At 32.5% G+C, this 19,916-nt stretch overlaps 3 protein-coding genes across 3 annotated transcripts; all 3 read right to left on the bottom strand.

Moving 5' to 3' along the window:
- Nucleotides 1-5,412: 5,412 nt before the first annotated feature.
- Nucleotides 5,413-6,138, bottom strand: LOC124532079 (histidine-rich glycoprotein-like). Its single transcript, XM_047106718.1, has one exon. It carries the CDS (start codon nt 6,136-6,138, stop codon nt 5,413-5,415), a length of 726 nt encoding a protein of 241 aa, XP_046962674.1.
- Nucleotides 6,139-10,608: 4,470 nt separating this feature from the next.
- On the bottom strand, nt 10,609-11,337 carry LOC124532078 (histidine-rich glycoprotein-like). Its single transcript, XM_047106717.1, has one exon. It carries the CDS (start codon nt 11,335-11,337, stop codon nt 10,609-10,611), a length of 729 nt encoding a protein of 242 aa, XP_046962673.1.
- Nucleotides 11,338-14,071: 2,734 nt separating this feature from the next.
- Nucleotides 14,072-14,791, bottom strand: LOC124532161 (histidine-rich glycoprotein-like). The gene has a single exon (XM_047106885.1). The coding sequence runs from the start codon at nt 14,789-14,791 to the stop codon at nt 14,072-14,074; it is 720 nt and encodes a 239-aa protein (XP_046962841.1).
- Nucleotides 14,792-19,916: the final 5,125 nt, after the last annotated feature.

The following is a 19,916-nucleotide window of genomic DNA, read 5'->3' as shown; positions in this document are numbered from 1 at the left end:
ATGGTATTCATTCATCATCAGAATTGGATAAAATTAAAATGGGACCACATGGGACCACAGTTTCACTGCGTGTAATGGTTTAACATCTGCGTTTTTTTTGCCACTGGAAGAAATTAGTAAATTCGAGAAATAGATGAAACGAACTCATATGTAGCTCACCGCATGAACCATGTTTCATATTTTTAACGACAACGTGAAATAACTCTGGATCAAGAGTTTGATCTGGAGTTTCAGCTGATATAACGTTATCAATTTGATCTGGAGCTATTTTAAGTAACTGGCAAATTAATACATTTGCATTAGGGAATCCCCTCTTTTGCTATTCAGTGGAGTACATATGGCACCTCTCCAAATATACATAATTTTACAGTTAAATCTATAAGTGCTTTCAATTTTTGCCGAAAAACACGTTCTGTTATTTCATGATGATCAGTTGTCGACTGTTCTTCAAATAAATTGTTTTTAATATCATCCCACTGCGGATTACATGTAAATGTAATGAACAGATCCGGTCGACCATTATATGATTATGTCGACCACATAAGAAATTTCGTCTTGTGCATCTTCGTTCATATGCTGTGGGCAACTAATGAACGAAGATGGCAATATAGTCAATCGCCCGATGTCATTTACATTAGCATCATTCGCTATCGCATCTTGCAAATGAATATATTCTTCGGATTTTAATTTTGCTTTGTTAACGATTAAAATTAAGACGGTCAGTTTCTAATTTGGCATGCATGTCAACGATGTACTGATGATATAGTTTACCATATCTCGAGATATAATTTTGTGCTAGTGGACGAACCATCAATCGATACGAATAAAAATTCATGGCACTAACCTTTTTCTGCATATTTAGACATGAAAATAAATGCACACACTGTACGTTTAAATGTATTTTTTTTTTTTATAATAATAAATTGAAATTATTCGTATTACCTATTGAAACTGGTGGATCAGTGTACTAATTTTTAATTAATACTCACTTTTATTTTGACAGCACAATTCCCCGTCTAAAAAATGTCCATTAACAAAATGACCCGCCATTCATTGAATTCATTTGTTACAAACAATGTGATAAATGAAGAACCACTCTACCGATTTTGTGCAAACTTCACATAAACCATCTACTAAATAGTCCGAACAACCCCTGAAAATTTGGTTTGGATAGGTGAGCCCGTTCTTGAGTTATAAAGTGACATCGAAAATGCCACTTATTTTTATATATATAAATTCGAAAAATTTATGTAACGATGATGTAAATAATGCAAAATAAATTTTAAAACATCAATGTTTTATCGTCTAACATCGATAATCATAGAAAATCAATGATAATCCTCTAATAAATCTATTTCTAAGGAAAAACAATTTTGTTGTTTTTATTATATTCTTAGCATTTTTATCATACTTACTTACCTTCTAAACCTTCCCTGGACTTCCACAAATAATTCAAGACCAAAATTAGCCAAATCGGTCCAGCCGTTCTCGAGTTTTAGCGAGACTAACGAACAGCAATTCATTTTTATATATATAGATTGGAATTTAGTTTCGGATATTTATCATATCAAATAATATATCCCGGTTCAAAACACATTATCTGATATCTAAACTTGAAGGTAAATAAAGAAAATAATGATGGCATAAAAAACTGTGCCAAAAATATATAATGATCTCGACACCCTCCGCTCTGGTTAACTGAGTCTGCGACGGCTAGCTCTCACAGCGCATCGCTGACCGCCATAATTATTTTACTCGAGAGTTCTTATTTTATACCAACTGCTTATATATTGAGATAATTTATACAACGTAAGGAAAAATATGTTCTGTATTACATATTATAAATAAGGTTATATTTATTTGTAAATTAGCATCAAATGTTTTCGCTAAAAATATTTGTTTTTGAAAATTTAAAAGATAAATAAGTACACTGTGAGTTATCCTTCCTTAGACACTTGATATTAAATACTGAACGGACTTGAGACATTACTTTTGTGCAACTCTTACTATGTACGCAGAGTATGGATGCTTTAAAGATGTTTTCATTGACATACTTAACGACATACTTCCCGAAGTCTATTTTTTTAATTGTAAAATATATTTGTTGTAAATCTTTTGAAATAAATGAATAGAGGTGTACGTCTAAGAGAGCAGAGATGGCCCAGTGAAGAGCAGAGATGGCCCAGTGGTTAGAAAGAGCAAAATGGCACAGTGGTTAGAACGCCTGCATCTTAACCGATGAATTATTGATTTAATTATTAAAATTCAATGGAACCCACAATAAACCTAGCGTTAAAAGCAATTAAATACAACAATATGCGAGTAATAATGACAATTTACTTTGTAATCGCTTAACATAAAATATTTTTATACTACTGTAAGGGGTACTTCTATGTGGAAATATCTAAATTACAAAGGGTAATAACCTTAACCTATAATTTTAGACGAGAAATTCCTTCGTCGCGCGTTACATTCCAGACACTTGGCCAGATTGAAAGCTACGCTGAAATAGGTATAAGAATTGCTCCGTCACTATACCATTGCTACAGTATGTTTACAAGAATATATATATATATATACAAGTCGACCCATTTAAATAGGATTTATTTATTTTTACATTGTACAGTCGGGGTAAGAAAAGGTTCGTCACCTTAAGATCTATTTTCGTGTGCCCAGTATGAGCGATAATCTGCTTTACCGATCGTGAATGACATATTGCGTCGTAATTATTTAATGTTTAGATTCAAAAAGTACTAAGAGTTTAAGTCTTTATAAAGGAATTAATTTGAAAAGTGACGAAGGTTTTCTTACTCTGAATGTACATGCTGGCGACGCCAGTATGAAATGTACGATAAAAATAATCCTAATTGAACTTTTTGATACTTCGATATATATTTATATACATAATTAAGGATATACGTGTATTTTATAAATTTCAAACAACTATAATTAATGTCAATTTTATTAATATTACTTATTTCTTAACGATTATTCATATATTTTATTTATTGAATGAATTTATATAGCGGAAGGAACTTCTCCCCGACCAGGTTTCCGATACCTAACATTTTTATTATTTCGAAATAAATAACAGAAAGGTAAGGACTGCGCGATGCGAATAAGTTTCCAAGCTGTGAAATTGTAACTAACAGTTCCTGAAATAACTCACACGGCAAAGCGGATTTAAGTACAAATGTTAAACGATTTAGAAGGCGTAAGTTAAAATGTATCATTGTTAATATTTTACAGGAAAATGGTTCGTGGATATTGAAACAAATGAAAACTATTAGCTCAATTATCATCTATTTCGTATTAGCATATTAACCGGATCGGAAACAAATAATGTTTGTTTTTAAATAAAGTTTTATTCATTTATATGTGTATTATGATAGTGAAAGAAATGTTAAAAACTGAAGAATCGGTAATACAAAAAGGTATACTTTGAAAATTGATAGTATTTGTCATTAATATTCATATAATACTTGTATTATATATTATATATCTTGTTCGTGTAGCGGCTTGCTTATTCCTTATATGGGCGTCATGAAGAATAGAAAGAAAATGAAGACGCTCCTTATAGCTCTGGGATTAAGGGCTGCAGGCTTAAAAGGTCCACTTGGTAGTTAAAAAGCATCGCGCAGTGTTTACTGATGCGTTATAGTACCCTCTTCGAATGATTCTACCTTTGCATCCCAAAAATGTGGTAAATATTCCATTTAGCTAATTTTCTTATGACAGGCGCAGAAGCAAAACGCCCGTCATATCGTGGACGCTGATCGTGGCAATTTATAGTTAATTTGTCCCATCGAATATTGAGACATTTTAGTTAAGTACAAATTAGTAGTATTAAACTATCACTAAAGTTACAGTAATTATAAAAAAAGGCTAACTTCGCACATCTAATTGCTATGAACTAAAGAATAGAATTAGATTTAAATTTAACAATGCTTCTTGTAAATTTCAAAATTTAAATATAGAATGGTGTAAAAGTGAACGTTGTATTTCGAATGACAGATGAAATCATTTGACTACATTGTGTCTAACGTAACTATATTGCTTCCAATACATTCCGGGACAACTCGTGCTCGGTGGGATTGCTGTTTAAGCAGGTCTAATCTGAAGGTTCATATTTTGGCAGGTACTGAATATTCATGCCTTTAATTTCTTTTTGTCTGTTTCCTCGCACATTCTCTCCTCGAACTGATCTTATTTTTCGACCGGACCTTCTTCTTCTTCGTATTTTCTTGTTTCCTTTTTTTTGTAGACTCGATTTACACAATAATATTTTTGGGAATCATTAATTTGATATCCGTCTTTGCATATATTTGGAATAATATTTCTGGATTCTACTAGCGCCGTTGCAAGCTCTTTATAATGTCACTTGAATATGCGTGTACAGGTTACACTTCTTTTTAACTTTTGAAGCAATAGTGCACATCCACTTATAAATTAATTCACTCATAAAGGCGCGCCCATCGGTAAACTACACTCTATAAATAAATAAATAAAATAAATAAATATGAGACAACATCACATACATTGCTCTGATCCCAATGTAAGTAGCTGGAGCACTTGTGTTATGGACCCAAGACAACATAGAAAACTAATGGTAATCTACATCGACTCGGCCAGGAATCGACCCCGGGACCTCAGCGTGAACCCATGAAAACCGGTCTACACACCACTCGACCATGGAGGTCGTCGTCTCTTAATCATCTTACACACCAAGATATCTTAAAAGCAGGAACGTTACTTTATACTAATGAACGCCAATAATTTAAGATGGGAAGGCGCGCCTTCTCGAGTCAAAAGGCTAGTAGCCTTAGATTTAATCACAGGCAAAATACCCTACAGAGTGCTCTACTTCTCATGGGTTCAACCTTCGTTTACACTTTATTAGACTCATTGTTATTAGCGTTTTAAATATGATGATACTTGGCAGCATAAGATACAGCAATTGTCACACGGTGAAAAAATGTTTTAAATATATACTGAATTAGGTATTAGCTTATACAATAACATTTTAAGTTGGTCTATGAAATATTTAGTAAGTAGTATAACCCTGTCTTTAGAATATACTTTTCGACAAGTCTAAATGTAACGGTACATTAAAGTTTTTTATTTCTAAGAGTTTTTATACTGTTACAAAAACCCAATGAAAAACAAGAGAGCTATGACGAACCCAGTAATCATGAAGTGTGTTGATTAAAAACTAATTTTTAAATTTAAATTAATATTCTATAAATGGGATAAAAATACGCAATAGGTATGACTTAAAATTGAAGTTAAAAATAAACAATTTTAGGAAAAGTTGAGTGTTCTATTTACAAGTGCTTTCTTAGAAATGTAGACAATTTTTAACAACGTATAAAAATATCTTTAACAAATACTGTCACATCTCACAGGTCAAGTTTAATGGCCCTTCTTGAAACCCCAGTGCTTGTGATCATCGTGACCTTCTTTCTTGCCGTATCCGCTGTGGTGGTCGTGGTGTTCGTGGTGACCACCTTCGTCGTGGTGGTCCTTATGTTCGTGATGGTGGCCGCCCTTTTCATGATGGCCCTTTTTGCCGTGGTGGTGGTCGTGATGACCATGGTGCTCGTGTCCCTTGTGGAAGTGACCACCTTTCTTGTGACCGTGTTCATGATGGTGGCCTCCATGACCTTCTTCGAAGCCTGATTCTCCATGTTTGTGATGGAAGTGCTTATTCTTCTTAAACTCATCTAATTTATGAACACCGTGGTGTCCTTTGGTAGAGTGTCCCTTGTGATAATGTCCCTTTTCTTCAAATCCGTGTCCCTTTTCACCTTTTTCGCCGTGGTGGTGTTCGTGGTGATGACCGTCCTCATGGTGATGGTGTTTCTTGTGGCCTCCGTGACCTTCATGATGTTCTTTATGGCCGCCATGGTCATGATGTCCCTTTTTGCCATGTTCATGGTGGTGGTGTCCTTTGTAGCCTTTGTGGCCCTTTCCACCATGTTCATGATGATGATGGGCATGATGTTCTTTGCCGCCACCTTTTTCATGATGATGGGAAGCTGCTGATTCGAGATCAGCTTTATCGTTTTCCTCTAGGGTTCGTGCACTTGTAATGAGAACAAGCGCTGCAAAACAGCCCAGTAAGAGAACCCCCTTCATCGTGATTGTTTCCTTTGCTGCTGTCTGTGTTTCTATGGAATATTATCGACAACAACCATTTATAAATACTGGCAATCAATTTTCTCAGCACCTGCGTTGGGCAACGATTGCAATGGCCGGCAAGAGTTTGCATCTACTGTACTGTCAAGGTCAGATATTTAATTGGTATTACTGTTATGCTTAATAAATATATTTTATTATACCTTACTTCTCATTTGTAATTTACAATATTTTGAAACTTTCGGTGATTTGTCGTTCGATTTTCGAATTAATTTTTTTTTAATTTCAACCTAATACAGAATTATTCCTAGTTTAAATCTGCACACATACTCTTTACACACTATACTGAGTTAAAAAAAAAATGGTAGCATTAGATAGCATATTATATGTATATAGCAAATTGCTAGATTTTTTGCTCAATACGTAAATAGAGTTAAGTGAATACTGGTCAATGATCTGCAACGATCTACTATTTCTGTATTGGCGTTTTACATAAAACTCGAAAAATTTATAATTATAATGTAATTATTTTAAGGAAACTCGATATTAACAAAGTACATCGAATGACAAAAATGAAATGATGCAATTTCTATTCTCTACGATAAAAATAAATTAACAAGAACAAAATTAATACAATTAAAATTAGTGGACAATTTTAATTTAACTGCAAAGGATGTCATTCATTCGTAATAATTATTTTATGTACTCATTGTATTCTATTCTATTGAATATAATTACATGGAAAAGTTCAAATTCGCTATTATGAAACAGATATTTGACAAACGTGTAGTCGTTTTGGTAATACCTATGTTTTCGATTGGTACACTTCTAATTTAATAATCTTTTTAAGTGTACTGATCAGTAAGTTTTTTTGTTGTAATTTATTTCAGAACTGTAAAAGATTTTAACATAATATGATAATAACAACATAAGTGTGAAGAGATATCAGATAGTCTGTAAAGTCGAACGAGACTTCCCTGCTAATAGTTGTATCTCCATAGGTTCCTCAAACCGTAGCGTTCTTCTGTATAGGTCTTACCTTCATGCGCTACAAGAAGATGGTGGAACGAGGCTAGGGAGAGACCGACCCTGTTTAGTGGAGACTATGTAGTCGTCGTCGTGGTCCTAAGTAAACTTGGTTATAATAACATAATTATTTTTATTTTAATATTGCAACTATTTAATAGTGTGTTTGGTTTAACAATAAACATATTTAGGTAACCATTACCCATCTGTTAGAATCACCCATTCAGATGTATGTAATACGGCTTCGGACTTATGCAGTTGCTATTTCACAGAGGGGGTCCAATCAATGGGTAATTGGATCGGCTAATGCGTACAATGTTTGCACTTTCGGTAAAACCGCAAGTAAGTAACGTTAATCTGTGAAATTGAATCTTCGTTGACAATAAAGAAATGTTTCAATATGAAATTTTGTTATTGACATATTGTGAGCTAGCTACCCACCCATTAATATAATAATGAAAGGAATAGTTATTCTACCGCCAAATAACACTACTCAGTATTGTTGTGTTCCGGTTTAAAGGGTGAGTGAGCCAGAGTAATTACAGGCACAAGGGACATAACATCTTAGTTCTCAAAGTTGGTGGCACATTGACGATGTAAGGAATAGTTAATATTTCTTCCAGCGTCATTGTCAATGGGTGATGGTGACCACTTACCATCAGGTGGCCCATATGCTCGACCGCCAACCTATAAAGATTCATACCGATACGTTCAGTAGTTTTTCACGAGGTTTTAGAACATTTGTAATTTTTAATACATCTTGTTATTCTTCTTTGTTTTATTTTAATAATTAATATTTAAAAAAACATAATTGTTTAATGTTTATGTTAATTGATTTCTTAGAGTAGTTGCTGAGTATGATTATGAATCACTTCCCTACATAAGGTTTCGGCTCCAGTGGGAACCTGAATAGTAGAATTTAATTTATTTTCATTTTGTACAAATACATTTTCTCATTAATATATTTTTATTTTTCAGCTGAAACGGTATAAATCCGATTATCATATAAAATAATATTATACACATAGCATCACTTTTCTCGTAATGTATGGGCTGTCACGTAGACCGTTGGTTACTTGAGTTCGCTATGTAGCGATTAAGTCGCCAAAATTGTATGCTTCTCTTATTTAGGTTGTATACACGTTCTCTTTGTGGTGTACAATATACTATAAAATTATAAAATCAAGTGTATACTTTTTGACTTTATACATAGTAGTGATCCAGATTTTTTTTTTAAATGAACAGCCTGTAAATTTTCCACTGCTGGGCTAATGGCCTCCTTTCCAATTAAGGAGAGGGCATTAACATATTCCACTACACTGTTCTAATGCGGGTTGGTGGAATGCACATGTGGCAGAATTTCAATTAAATTAGACACATGCAGGTTTCCTTACGATGTTATCCTTCACTACCGAGCACGAGATTACTTATAAACACTAATTAAGCACATATATATAGTGGTGCTTGCTTGGGTTTGAACCCGAAGTCATCGGTTAAGATGCATGTGTTCTAACCACTGGGCCATCTCGGCTATAGATCCAGAATACAAATATAAAACCATAATTTTAATCGTTCATGAATATCATTATTAAAGAAGCAAATAAATGTAAATTATTATTATTGTTTTCTATAAAACAGATAGAGAGATCTCATGAAGATTAATATCTTCATTGCTGCATGTCCGCAGCTGTTAAAATGTTTGATGGTTGTGTTTGATATATACTACCCGTACAAATACGTCAGTTATATTTACAGAGTTAGAACATGTGTATAAGTTAGAACATGTAACGAATCAGAATAGCGGTTGGATTTTCAACGGAATAATTTATTAACACATGAAATTTAGAGATCATGGATGTCGTTAGTATGTATTGTGATTCCGAATACTAAGGTCTGTGCGAATGTGATATTTGATACGCCTACGAGTATAATTACGTATTGTACTTGTTTGTCCGAGTTTACTAAGAATTGATCCAGTGGTTTTGTAGTCGTTTGAGTCGTCGTATTCATTAACATATTTGGCAACAGAAATAAAACAAACAACGCAGTTTGGGCGTGTTGTTTTTAGATGGAAAAATATCTTGATTTCTTTTGGCACTTGGTTTAAGTAAGACGACATTGTAAGGCCGAGGGAAACATCTATCAATTACAGGATATTTTTAGACTAATTACGTGACTAGGATTATGTGCTCTTAAAATCAGAATAACAAAAATACGAGGGCAACTCTTTTTCTGTTTTATGTGTGTGTCATACAGACTATATATTTTATAATGGTGCCTTTAATATGGATAATCATTAACAAATTCTCCTCAAGCTAACAAATTTGCTCTGTATCAAAAACATTTTTGTCACAGGGATTGATTTCAAGAACAGTTATTATGTTGTATTGAGTTTGTTGTTATCATAGGAATGGTGCTAATTGAAATCAATCGCTTAGTATTTTTTAAGGTTTCTAGCAGACAGAAAATTAAAGAGAAAATTGCATTGTTGATTTACGCAAACAATAAATCTTTATTTAAAATACTAAAAATCTATTGTTGTTTAGACGACGACGCAACAATGCTGCTTAGATTTACGATATTATATGCATTTTATTTTAAAATTAAATATTTAGCTCTTCGGTCGCTTACGCAAATTGTGTGATGGTAAACTGTCACCACATTCGTAACGTTGATATTGATATGTCATATGTGTTGGAGTATGTAAAAATGTTGTATCTCTTGTGTCTTTAGTTACCATACTGTTAACTCATCCTTAAAACTAGAACATGTTACTAACTATTGCTGTTTGGCTGTAATATGTAAGTTGGTGTTACCTACATTAAAAAAACAATGATTTCGACAAAACTGCTATAAATTTATATGAAAACACTCTTAGGAAATTGTGCATAATATTACAACGAATCTCAATAAAAATAACTAACTGTAATATAGGAAAAATAACTGTTTCTTTTTCTATAGCTTCGATTTTAGACAGTTAACCTTAGGTTATTTTTCCTCTTAGCAAAAATTTAATGCTTAGGTGAGATTATACAGATTAGAGATTATTTTAATCAAACATTAATTTGTTATAACGAGATAATTATCAAATAAAAATTTACTGTCTTAGCAATTATCAATAAATTTAAAGAAATTTATTAATTTTATCATCAGAAGATGTAAACTTGTTGCTGTATTTTCCATTATATATAAATTATAATATATTATGAAAACGAAAGCTCTGTATTGAGTGGTTTTTGCTTAGGAACATAGAATATTGAAATAAGTATAATTTTTACAAACTGAAATCTTGCTTAAGCATAGGAATGTAAAAAATAATTTAGGAATTGAGTAAATAAGTGTGTATTAGGTACAAAACAATTTTATTTTACGTAGTAAAAACATAACAAAAAATATATATGTAATAAGTCAACAATTAACAATTTGTTTGGTAATTTGTACATGTTAGTGATGAGACTTGTGTCCCCAGTGCTTGTGGTCCTCGTGGCCTCCTTTCTTGTCGTGATCGTGGTGGTGATCCCAGTGCTCATGGTGGCCACCGTCGCCATGATGTCCCTTGTGGTGGTGGTGGTGTCCTCCCTTTTCATGATGACCTTTCTTTCCGTGACCGTGCTCGTGGTGGCCACCGTGTTTGTGTCCCTTGTGGAAATGACCTCCCTTTTTGTAACCGCCCTCATGATGGTGACCACCGTGGTGGGAATGGTGACCCTTTTCTCCGTGATGGTCATGGAAGTGCTTATCCTTTTTGAATTCGTCGTGTTTTTCAACACCATGGTGGCCCTTAGTGTCGTGGCCCTTGTGGAAGTGACCGTGCTCCTCGTGGCCATGTCCATGTTCTCCTTTTTCACCATACCCGTCGTGATGATGGTAGCCTTCATCGTGGTGATGGTGCTTCTTGTGGCCACCGTGCTCGCCATGATGTCCCTTATGCCCTCCATGATGATGGTGGCCGTGCTTACCGTGGTGGTGTTCGTGATGTCCCTTGTGTCCCTTGTGGTCGTGATCACCGTGATCATGATGATGATGCCCATGATGCTCATGGCCGCCACCCTTGTCCCAGTGATGACCCGAGGCTGCAACCTCGAGGTCGGCTTCCCTCTTTTCCCGGATCTCCCTAGCGGAGACCGCGGCTACGAGAGCCACCAGCCCACACAACACCAGAAGACTTCTCATGGTTGGTTAGACAAATTGCAGTTGTTGAATGATATCTGCTTCAGTACCACTGATATTTTATACTATTTAACAAGCACGGTTAGGAAATTTTTCGTTTTCGTTAGTGTCAAGGTTGTAAATATAATGAACAGTAACTAAAGATTTCTAGTTCCAGACTACTCAGCTATTCACTTGTAAATATTGTTGTGTTTTTATTCATAAAATTCGTAATCAAGTCTCCGATAAGAAATACAGTTAATTGGAATTTGTAACGGGATCATATTTACACAGGTTTGCTTTTAAATTTTGCTCCGAGTATGACTTTGCATATATTATTATTACATAATATTTCAATTTCAATAAAAAGATAATTTTATTGTTCGATACTATTTATCTTTTTAATTGTATAAAAGGATCAGAATTATGTAATATTTTTAATGGTTATTGTTGCTTAAAATGTGTTGTGGCTTTCGGAAGAGTAAAAAAGAATGACCATATCTGAAAATGTGGTTTCCTCCGTAAGTGTACTAAAGAATCTAATACGAATCAAAGCTCTCGCGAATTACACGTGAGGCAAAAAGTATGCACCATTAATGCGCTTCCAAAAATGAACTTATATGAGACTATAAAGCGCTCGTCTAAAACTGGTCTAATAATATAATTTAATATAAAGCGCTTTCATTGCTTTTTTATTTAAGGACTTGAACCGTGAAATTAGCCGTGATATGATGATGATGGTAATACCACGGGAGATAGGGTTAACAACAGCCCCCTCGGTATTAATCGAATAAGTAAAATAAATACGAACAAGTTGCCCAAATTTATTTACTTTCTGAAACTAATGAAGAGGAATCAGTAACTTAATATTTTATTTTTAAGTTATCTTTACTTGGTAACTAACAAAGTTATTTTAGAAATAAATCTAGATTAATATATTTTGCAACAATAAAATCATTCTTATTCAGATGACAATAATCATTTAGGTATATAAGTGACTTGGGGCTGAACAAGGCGGTGGGAAGTGAAACTGTATAATGTCTTCCTTCCGTTCGATTTGGGTCATTTATTTTGTCAAACTCCAATTGTCTGTTTTTAATTTAATTTTATTTTGGTATTTTTTTTATTCAGATGATTTTTAATTATGATGAAATAGTTTGTAAAACAATAAATGTTATGACATAAGTCACATATAATTTTTATTATATAAAAGATGGTTTTTTCCATTGCTCAACTTGCCCTTTTCCTTTGCCCTTGCGTGAATTTCGGTTTGTCTGGCCGTAGATACCTGAGAAAGTGAACTGATCTCATAAGGTTTAATTTATTTTTGATTATTTTTTTATTTCAAATGACTTCTAACAAATGGTTTTTGAACACGAAGAGAATTTTCAGAGTTTAATTTAACAGAAGTTAATGAATACGGTAGATATATTTATTGACTCTTCCACTTAAAATAAAACATCTTTAATATCGGCAACGTTCATATTAATTGTAAGTTACTTGTTTTGTATTATTGTAATTAGTGTTTTTATTAATAAATGCTTATTATTGTTACTGTAAAATTATTTTGCACTTTAATACCTGAATCAACTGCCTTAGCTAGACAAGCTCCTTTTGCTACAGTTACTTAGTATTGTTTAATGATCAGATTTTCTAAACTAAGAGCTACGTATCGTGTGAGGCGTGAAAGTATTATTAATATCAAATAAGTAGCAGTACACTTCTTTCCTTTATGGACTTATAGTGGAAATAATTTAGTAATAAGTGTATAAGTAAAAATTTATATATACATATTTATATATATTAAGCATATTTCTGACGAATATGAAATTTAACAGGTCCTATTTACTGCGAAATCATTATAATTCAAAAATTAGACTCATCACCGTGGAGCAGACACAAATACATGACTTTGAGAACTTATTTTAATACATTCAAATCTGTAATGGTAAATACTGGTTTTGTAAACAAAAAAAAATTCCAAATAGTTATGATTTTTTTTGTACATGGAGTTTGTTAATTCATTATTTTTGAAAATTATGTACTCGTATTATTTGCTCATTGACGATGAGAATACACAAATTTTAATTTCAATAATTCCTCCCAAGCTCATCCCTTATCATAAGTATTGATCAAATTGATTTAGAAGAGTAATTTTTAAATTAGATTTTTAATTCTGTCAAAATGCAGATTACCTTTGCTTAGTATTAAGCAAATTATTTTTGTACTTATTTATTTACCTATTTCAGAATGTCATGAATAATCAATTGATTAACCCTGTTGTGATGAGTAAATTAGTTGAATTTTAGGTTTTTTCCATATAAGTAGGTTCAGTCTATAGATTTTCGCTATTTTTCAAATGATTTTAGCATCAGATTTCAAATGATTTATGACATAGTATTTTCTGTTTTAATGAAATTTTGGGAATAAAATCGAGTTGAATTTCTCTAAATTATCTCCATCACCATTTTTTCCGTTAGATAAACCTATCTTCACAAACTATGTCTCCATTAAATTTGATTATTTAGAAAGGCAATTATATAATTGTTCAATATGCTTATTTCTTCTAAATTTTCTTCTAATAAAATAACAACTTTAATGATAAAAGTAGTGCCCTGATATTAGGCGGAAAAGAAAAACAATTTTATAATATTAATAAATTAGCAAAATAATTATTTATTTACATATCACAAAATATTCAACAATAACAAAAGCTTCTTTTATTCGTTTCGTTTCACGTAATGTCTATTGATTAACTTTAATGTCCCTTCCAGCCCCAACCTTTGTGGTCCTCGTGAGATCCTTTGCTACCGTGTTCTGCATGCTGGCCCCAGTACTCGTCGTTGCCACCTTCATCTTTATGACCTTTCTCTTCGTGGTGATGACCTCCTTTTTCGTGATGACCTTTCTCTCCAAATCCTTTTTCGTAGAAGTCACCTACACTGTGTCCTTTATGGAAGTCGCCTCCCTTTTTGTAGCCACCTTCCTGGTGATAGCCACCGTAGCCTTCATCAAAACCTGATTCACCATGTTTGTCGTGGAAGTGTTTGTCTTTCTTGAACTCGTCTAATTTATGGATTCCATGGTGACCCTTAGTGGAGTGTCCTTTATGAAAATGGCCCTTTTCTTCAAAGCTGTGACCTTTTTCGCCTTTTTCGCCGCTATGATGTTCGTTATAGTATCCATCGTCGTGGTGGTGGTTCTTTTTATGACCTCCACTTTCTCCAAAATACCCTTTATTTCCCTCATGAAGGGAGTGACCTTTTTTACCGGAATCTTGGGCATGGTAGCCCTTGTAGCCCTTTTCGTCAGATCCACCTACTTCGGAATGATGATCGCCATGGTGCTCACCGCCAGCTCCTTTTTCCCAATGATGTGATGCCGCTCCTTCAAGATCAGCTTCCCGTCTGTGGCGTACATTTTTAGCGTGCACCGCCGCTACCACCACCAATAAACCAAATAAGGCAATTGCTCTCATGTTCCTGTTCTCCTGGGTGCTGTAGGCTGGTTGCCAAATGATGCATGTTGCTTATTTCTTGCAGTTTATATAGTATTGCCAATACCACACTGCGTTGTCTTTAATGTCAGGGTAACTTGAAAATGACGGTCACGACGGAGCGAGTGACCCAAATCATTGACCACACTTTATTATTATGTATTTTAACATTAATCTCATTTCCATTGTTATGTACCTTCTTAATTGAAATTGGTATTGCTTTTGTATGAATTAATTATAAATATAAAACGAATGCCGGTGTAAATTTAAGGTTGCTAAATGTAAACATATTTCATTTGCTTATGTTTAAATGATTTGAATATCTCATATCGTAAGGCAGATTTTAATTCTAACATTAATATTTATTTTAATTAAAAAGTTGATCTAAATAATTAGAAGTTGCAGGTTAACTTGCCTCACGGGATATATATTTCATTGTAATAAATTATATTTAAGCTCAAGCAATTGATACAATTTGAGATCAATATAAATATCGCACTTTCCATATGACTTAACTTTTTCAAACAAAGATATTCCACGTCTAATATAATTTAGTACTATTTAATACTAACTTTAGTAATTCCTGTAACAAAAATTTCAAATATAAATCAAGAATTTCAACATATTATACTATTTTTTTGTGTCGTTATCTTAATTTCTTGAATGTATTTTATATTCTATGATTCACATAATGACCATTATTACTGATGGTAAAAAAGTATTTGTTTAGTATTTTTTTTTAATTTAAAAAACCTAAACTTAGTTGGTGCAATTTAATGTATCGCCTATATTAAAAAACGTTTTTTTTTAATCTGTATCAGTTAATCTCTCGGCCAATGCTTTCTGTGTTATCAAATGAACATTTTCTTTTAATTATTATTGATTTTTATTATCATTAAATCAAAGGAATAAAGCTTTATTAAGGGAATTCGTAATGGATTCAATAATTATTTCAAAGGTTTGTAATAAATAATAATTTAATCTAAGCGTAACTCTTTTACTTTCTTATGTACCTAGTAGTTATCGATTCTATTATATTTTATTCACATAAAGTTATACACAAACAAACGGTATATTTGTTTTATCATTTAATGGACAAAGAAATTCTCGGTACTAATATGAAATATAACTTTACAATACACTGCAGTAATCATATATACTTCATATGCATTTTTCTTTTGACATTATTTGATTTGATTCAAAATAGACTTTATTTAGACTTAAGGCCAGTGGCCAGGCCGCCTTTGAATTGAAGAATTGTATCAAACGTAAATCTATTAGTATAGTGGGATAGAAAAGTAGTTGATATATCTTTATACACGAGTTTTAGTCATTCCAATTAATGAATTGTAGATTTTTTTACACAACAACGTGATTTAGCACGCTAGGAAAATTATTGAAGGATGTGTTGATCGTAAAACATATCCTCTATTAATGGAACTCCTTTTATATTTTGGAACCCATGTGGTCAATTAAACATGACCAATATAAACCATTCTTCACTTGGATTTGCACAGGACCGAAGCAATACAACACTTCAACACTTTAAAAAAATACATTATTAAACATTGCAGCCCATCTAACGGATAAACGAATGTTCAACTTGCTTCCGGTCCTCTCACTTAATCAAATTTTCATCATCCTCTGCTAAAATATTGCTGTCTGATTTTAGGCATCGCTGTTTGTCTTCAGCAGTTAATTAAATAAAATTATTAAAAAAGCCGGCTACGATAATATATATGAAATAAAAAAATGATAACCCGGCTTATGTTTATTACGTTCAATACAACCTGGTATTATGCTTTAAAGAGGTTTTATAACATTTTATGTATCATAGAGAATCATGTTTTCTTCTATTTTCTGAATGCATGGAGCTAATCGTATAATTCTTTTGTGTCAATCTATATAACGTTGAACATTTTAGAAAAAAAATCTTAGCGCTTTTAGCAATATCTACTTTAATTTCAATGATTCCGGTTTTCTTAATATTACGAGTGCAGGGACATGGTTGAAAATAAACAACTCAAATAAAATACGTGATCCATTTTCTTCATCATTTTGCTCTGTTTTTTTTTTTCAAATGTGGTTTATTGGTTTGTTAATGAAAGAGCGACAGACAGGCAGACACAGATACTTTCACATTTATAATATTAGTATAGATATTGTTACCTTTAAGTGGTCGTCCCTAAGTTATTTGAAAACGAATTGTGATATGTGTACGCAATAGGCTATTTGACTAGTTTTTAAAACCCATTTTATATTATTTAGTAGAGGGTAAGGAACCCAGTAAAAGTAGATTTTTTTAATTCTAGTACATATTTGCCGAATAATATCATATTAAAAATTCCATATTTAAATAACGCGCGAAAACGCTACTTGGACAATATGGCGCTGCAATAGGGTCGGTGTGTCATTTTGCTGTATTTTAATCTGTGGTACATATAGTAGAAAAGCAAGGTTTACAACAAAGTGACTTCATCATAAGCCCGGCCAATCAGGAGCATTTTGTTTCACGTGACAAACGTTTGAAAAAATGCATTTTTATTTATTGATTTTTGAATAAATTAAGTATTATTTTCAAGTTTCGTTAGTAAATAACCATTTTTAAACTCATAATATACACTGATTACAATAATTCACAATTTATTTTTCGCATTGTCAAATAGCCTATTATTCAGATCTCGTTGAACAAATTAAATTAGGAGCTCATTAACGTTTCAGATCTTTTTTTATTATAGCACGGCCTTCTTTCCTTCACGAATGCAAGATTTCACACTTTAAGAAGGATGTATCATTTTTCACCATCAAAATTGCAACTTCCTTTTACTGTAAATCACGAAATACCTCGTTAAAAATGTCCACACAGCAGTTTTGTTTACCATTTAATATTTTTGGTTTTTGGTGTGTAAAAAATCCTTTTGATTTTTCACGCAAAGCCATAAATCTGTATATTTATTATTGTCTGTAGCCCTTATGCTATTATTGCTTAAATGATATTTAATTAGTAAGAAATGTTTCAGGTCTGTACAAACAGCTGTATTATTTTATATATACCGGCTGTCTATTTTTATCCAATAAAAAATACAGACAAATTGCTAACCTCCTCCTTTTTAATAAAGGAATCACTTTTTTTATACGAGTAACTATTTCTGTAGTAATTATAAAAAAAAAGAAATGACAAATAATAACATCCGATGGTAAATAAAATCATTTCATTTTATCGAATGATTGTTGTTGTTTTTCTTGTTACACATTTATCTTACAACAAACTAACAATGTGTATTTTAAGCAACATAAAATCGAGTATATAAAAAACTAAAAGGTACAAAGGAAAGGTTTTTAAAATTGTCACTAGTTTTGGTTTCTGCAGTCGCTGAATTTGCAGAGGACGAAAATAAAGTTACTAGAATTTGAAAATGCATTTCCGTTTTTAATAAAAATGAAAAACAAAATGCGACAGAAATAAACGACAGTGGAAAAAATTGTAATTTCTCTTTAAAATGTCAAAATCATTGAGTGTTGAAAAATAGGGATCAATATGCTTCGTAGTTTTCCCTTTATATATTATTTACCTTAGCTTATACTTAGTGAAATTTGCATGCAAAGTGTTCTCTCCAACAGTAGTTATCTATAATATTTGCAATGTTATAGGAGTTACTAGTGATGTAGTGTTAAAGGTCATCGAACTATGTTATTCTAGTGACGTCAACGAGAAGTGGGCTGGGCTCTCTAAAAAAATCATCATAAATTATAACTATATAAAGCAATTTTACATTTTCAACATATTTTCTAAAAAAACCATATGATTGATTTTAAGTTAATAATCCTGTAAAATACGGGATGCTAATTAACGGATTTCCCTATTAAAACTTTACGTACTACTACGTAGGGACCCGCACCGGCATCGAACGGAAACGTCTTAAATTTTATCAGTGTTATTTTACTGTATTGCTCATCAATAATACATATAAACCTTCCTCTTTAATTGTTCTATCTATTTAAAAAAAAAAACTCATCAAAATCCGTTGAGTAATTTTAAAGATGTAAGTATACATAGGGACAGACAAAGGTAAGCGACTTTGTTATTATTATGTATGTAATGGTTCTGTATGTAGCCATTATCTCATCGCGTATGTTACTAGGTATAGGACCATGTAATTGGAGATACGATATTAGACATAATTCAAAGATTCTACGGTCGTTATCGTGTTCCTTTAGGGAACATAAAATATAATTTGGTAACATTATAATGTACTAAGATCCGATGTGTATGGATTTTAACATCAAAATATTAAATTTTAAGCTTAAAGGGATGAGACAAAGCGTTTTCTCCCAAGTCAAGGCCGTGCCGTGTCAAGGTGAGGTTGTGAAGGCGTCGCCCTCGTCGTTTTCTGTTTTATTTAAGTAAATTCTTTTGATAGATTTCTTGCGCCACTGTTTCCGCTAGAGCGCACACGCTGTCCTAAGTAAGTTGGACGCTGAGACACGCCGTTAGCGTGGATACAATGCGAATGGTTTGTTTTTTTTTTGTTTTTAATTTAATATAATTGACTATTTAGTTTGTAAGATATAATTCGACTTATTTTTATTTTAGCTTGTAACAAAAGTTATAATTTAATTTGAATGATGAAATCAATGGGTGCATTTATGTTTGAGTATATGCAAGCGTTCCATAATTAATTACTTATTTCTCTTTAGATCTCCTACGAGAAGATATTCCTTGTAATTTATATAATATTAATATGCATATTAAAAATGAACACAGGTCTTTCATTTCACCAAGGAGTTAAAGTGGCATTTTTTCAACCATTCAGTACTTGACAGGAAATATGTTTATTATATAACCTATACTAATATTATGAATGGCGAAGTAACTCTATCTATATGTACGTCTTTTTGTTACGATACTCACGGCCAAGCCGCAGAACCGAATCTGATGAAATTTGACATGAATGCTCAAACTCCAAGGAAGGACATACGATAGGTATAATTTTTATACCTAACCTAACGATCGAACATTAAACCGCTAGCGCCGCCTCACGCAAAACCTAGATATAAATATATACTTTTTTAAATAAGATATCCAAATACACAATTCAATTCAATT

The sequence above is a fragment of the Vanessa cardui genome, chromosome 8 (genome assembly GCF_905220365.1).
Source record: "Vanessa cardui chromosome 8, ilVanCard2.1, whole genome shotgun sequence".
In the NCBI taxonomy this organism is placed as follows: Eukaryota; Metazoa; Arthropoda; class Insecta; order Lepidoptera; family Nymphalidae; genus Vanessa; species Vanessa cardui.
Note: the sequence above shows the minus strand (reverse complement) of the source record. Positions and strands in the feature narration are given on the sequence as shown.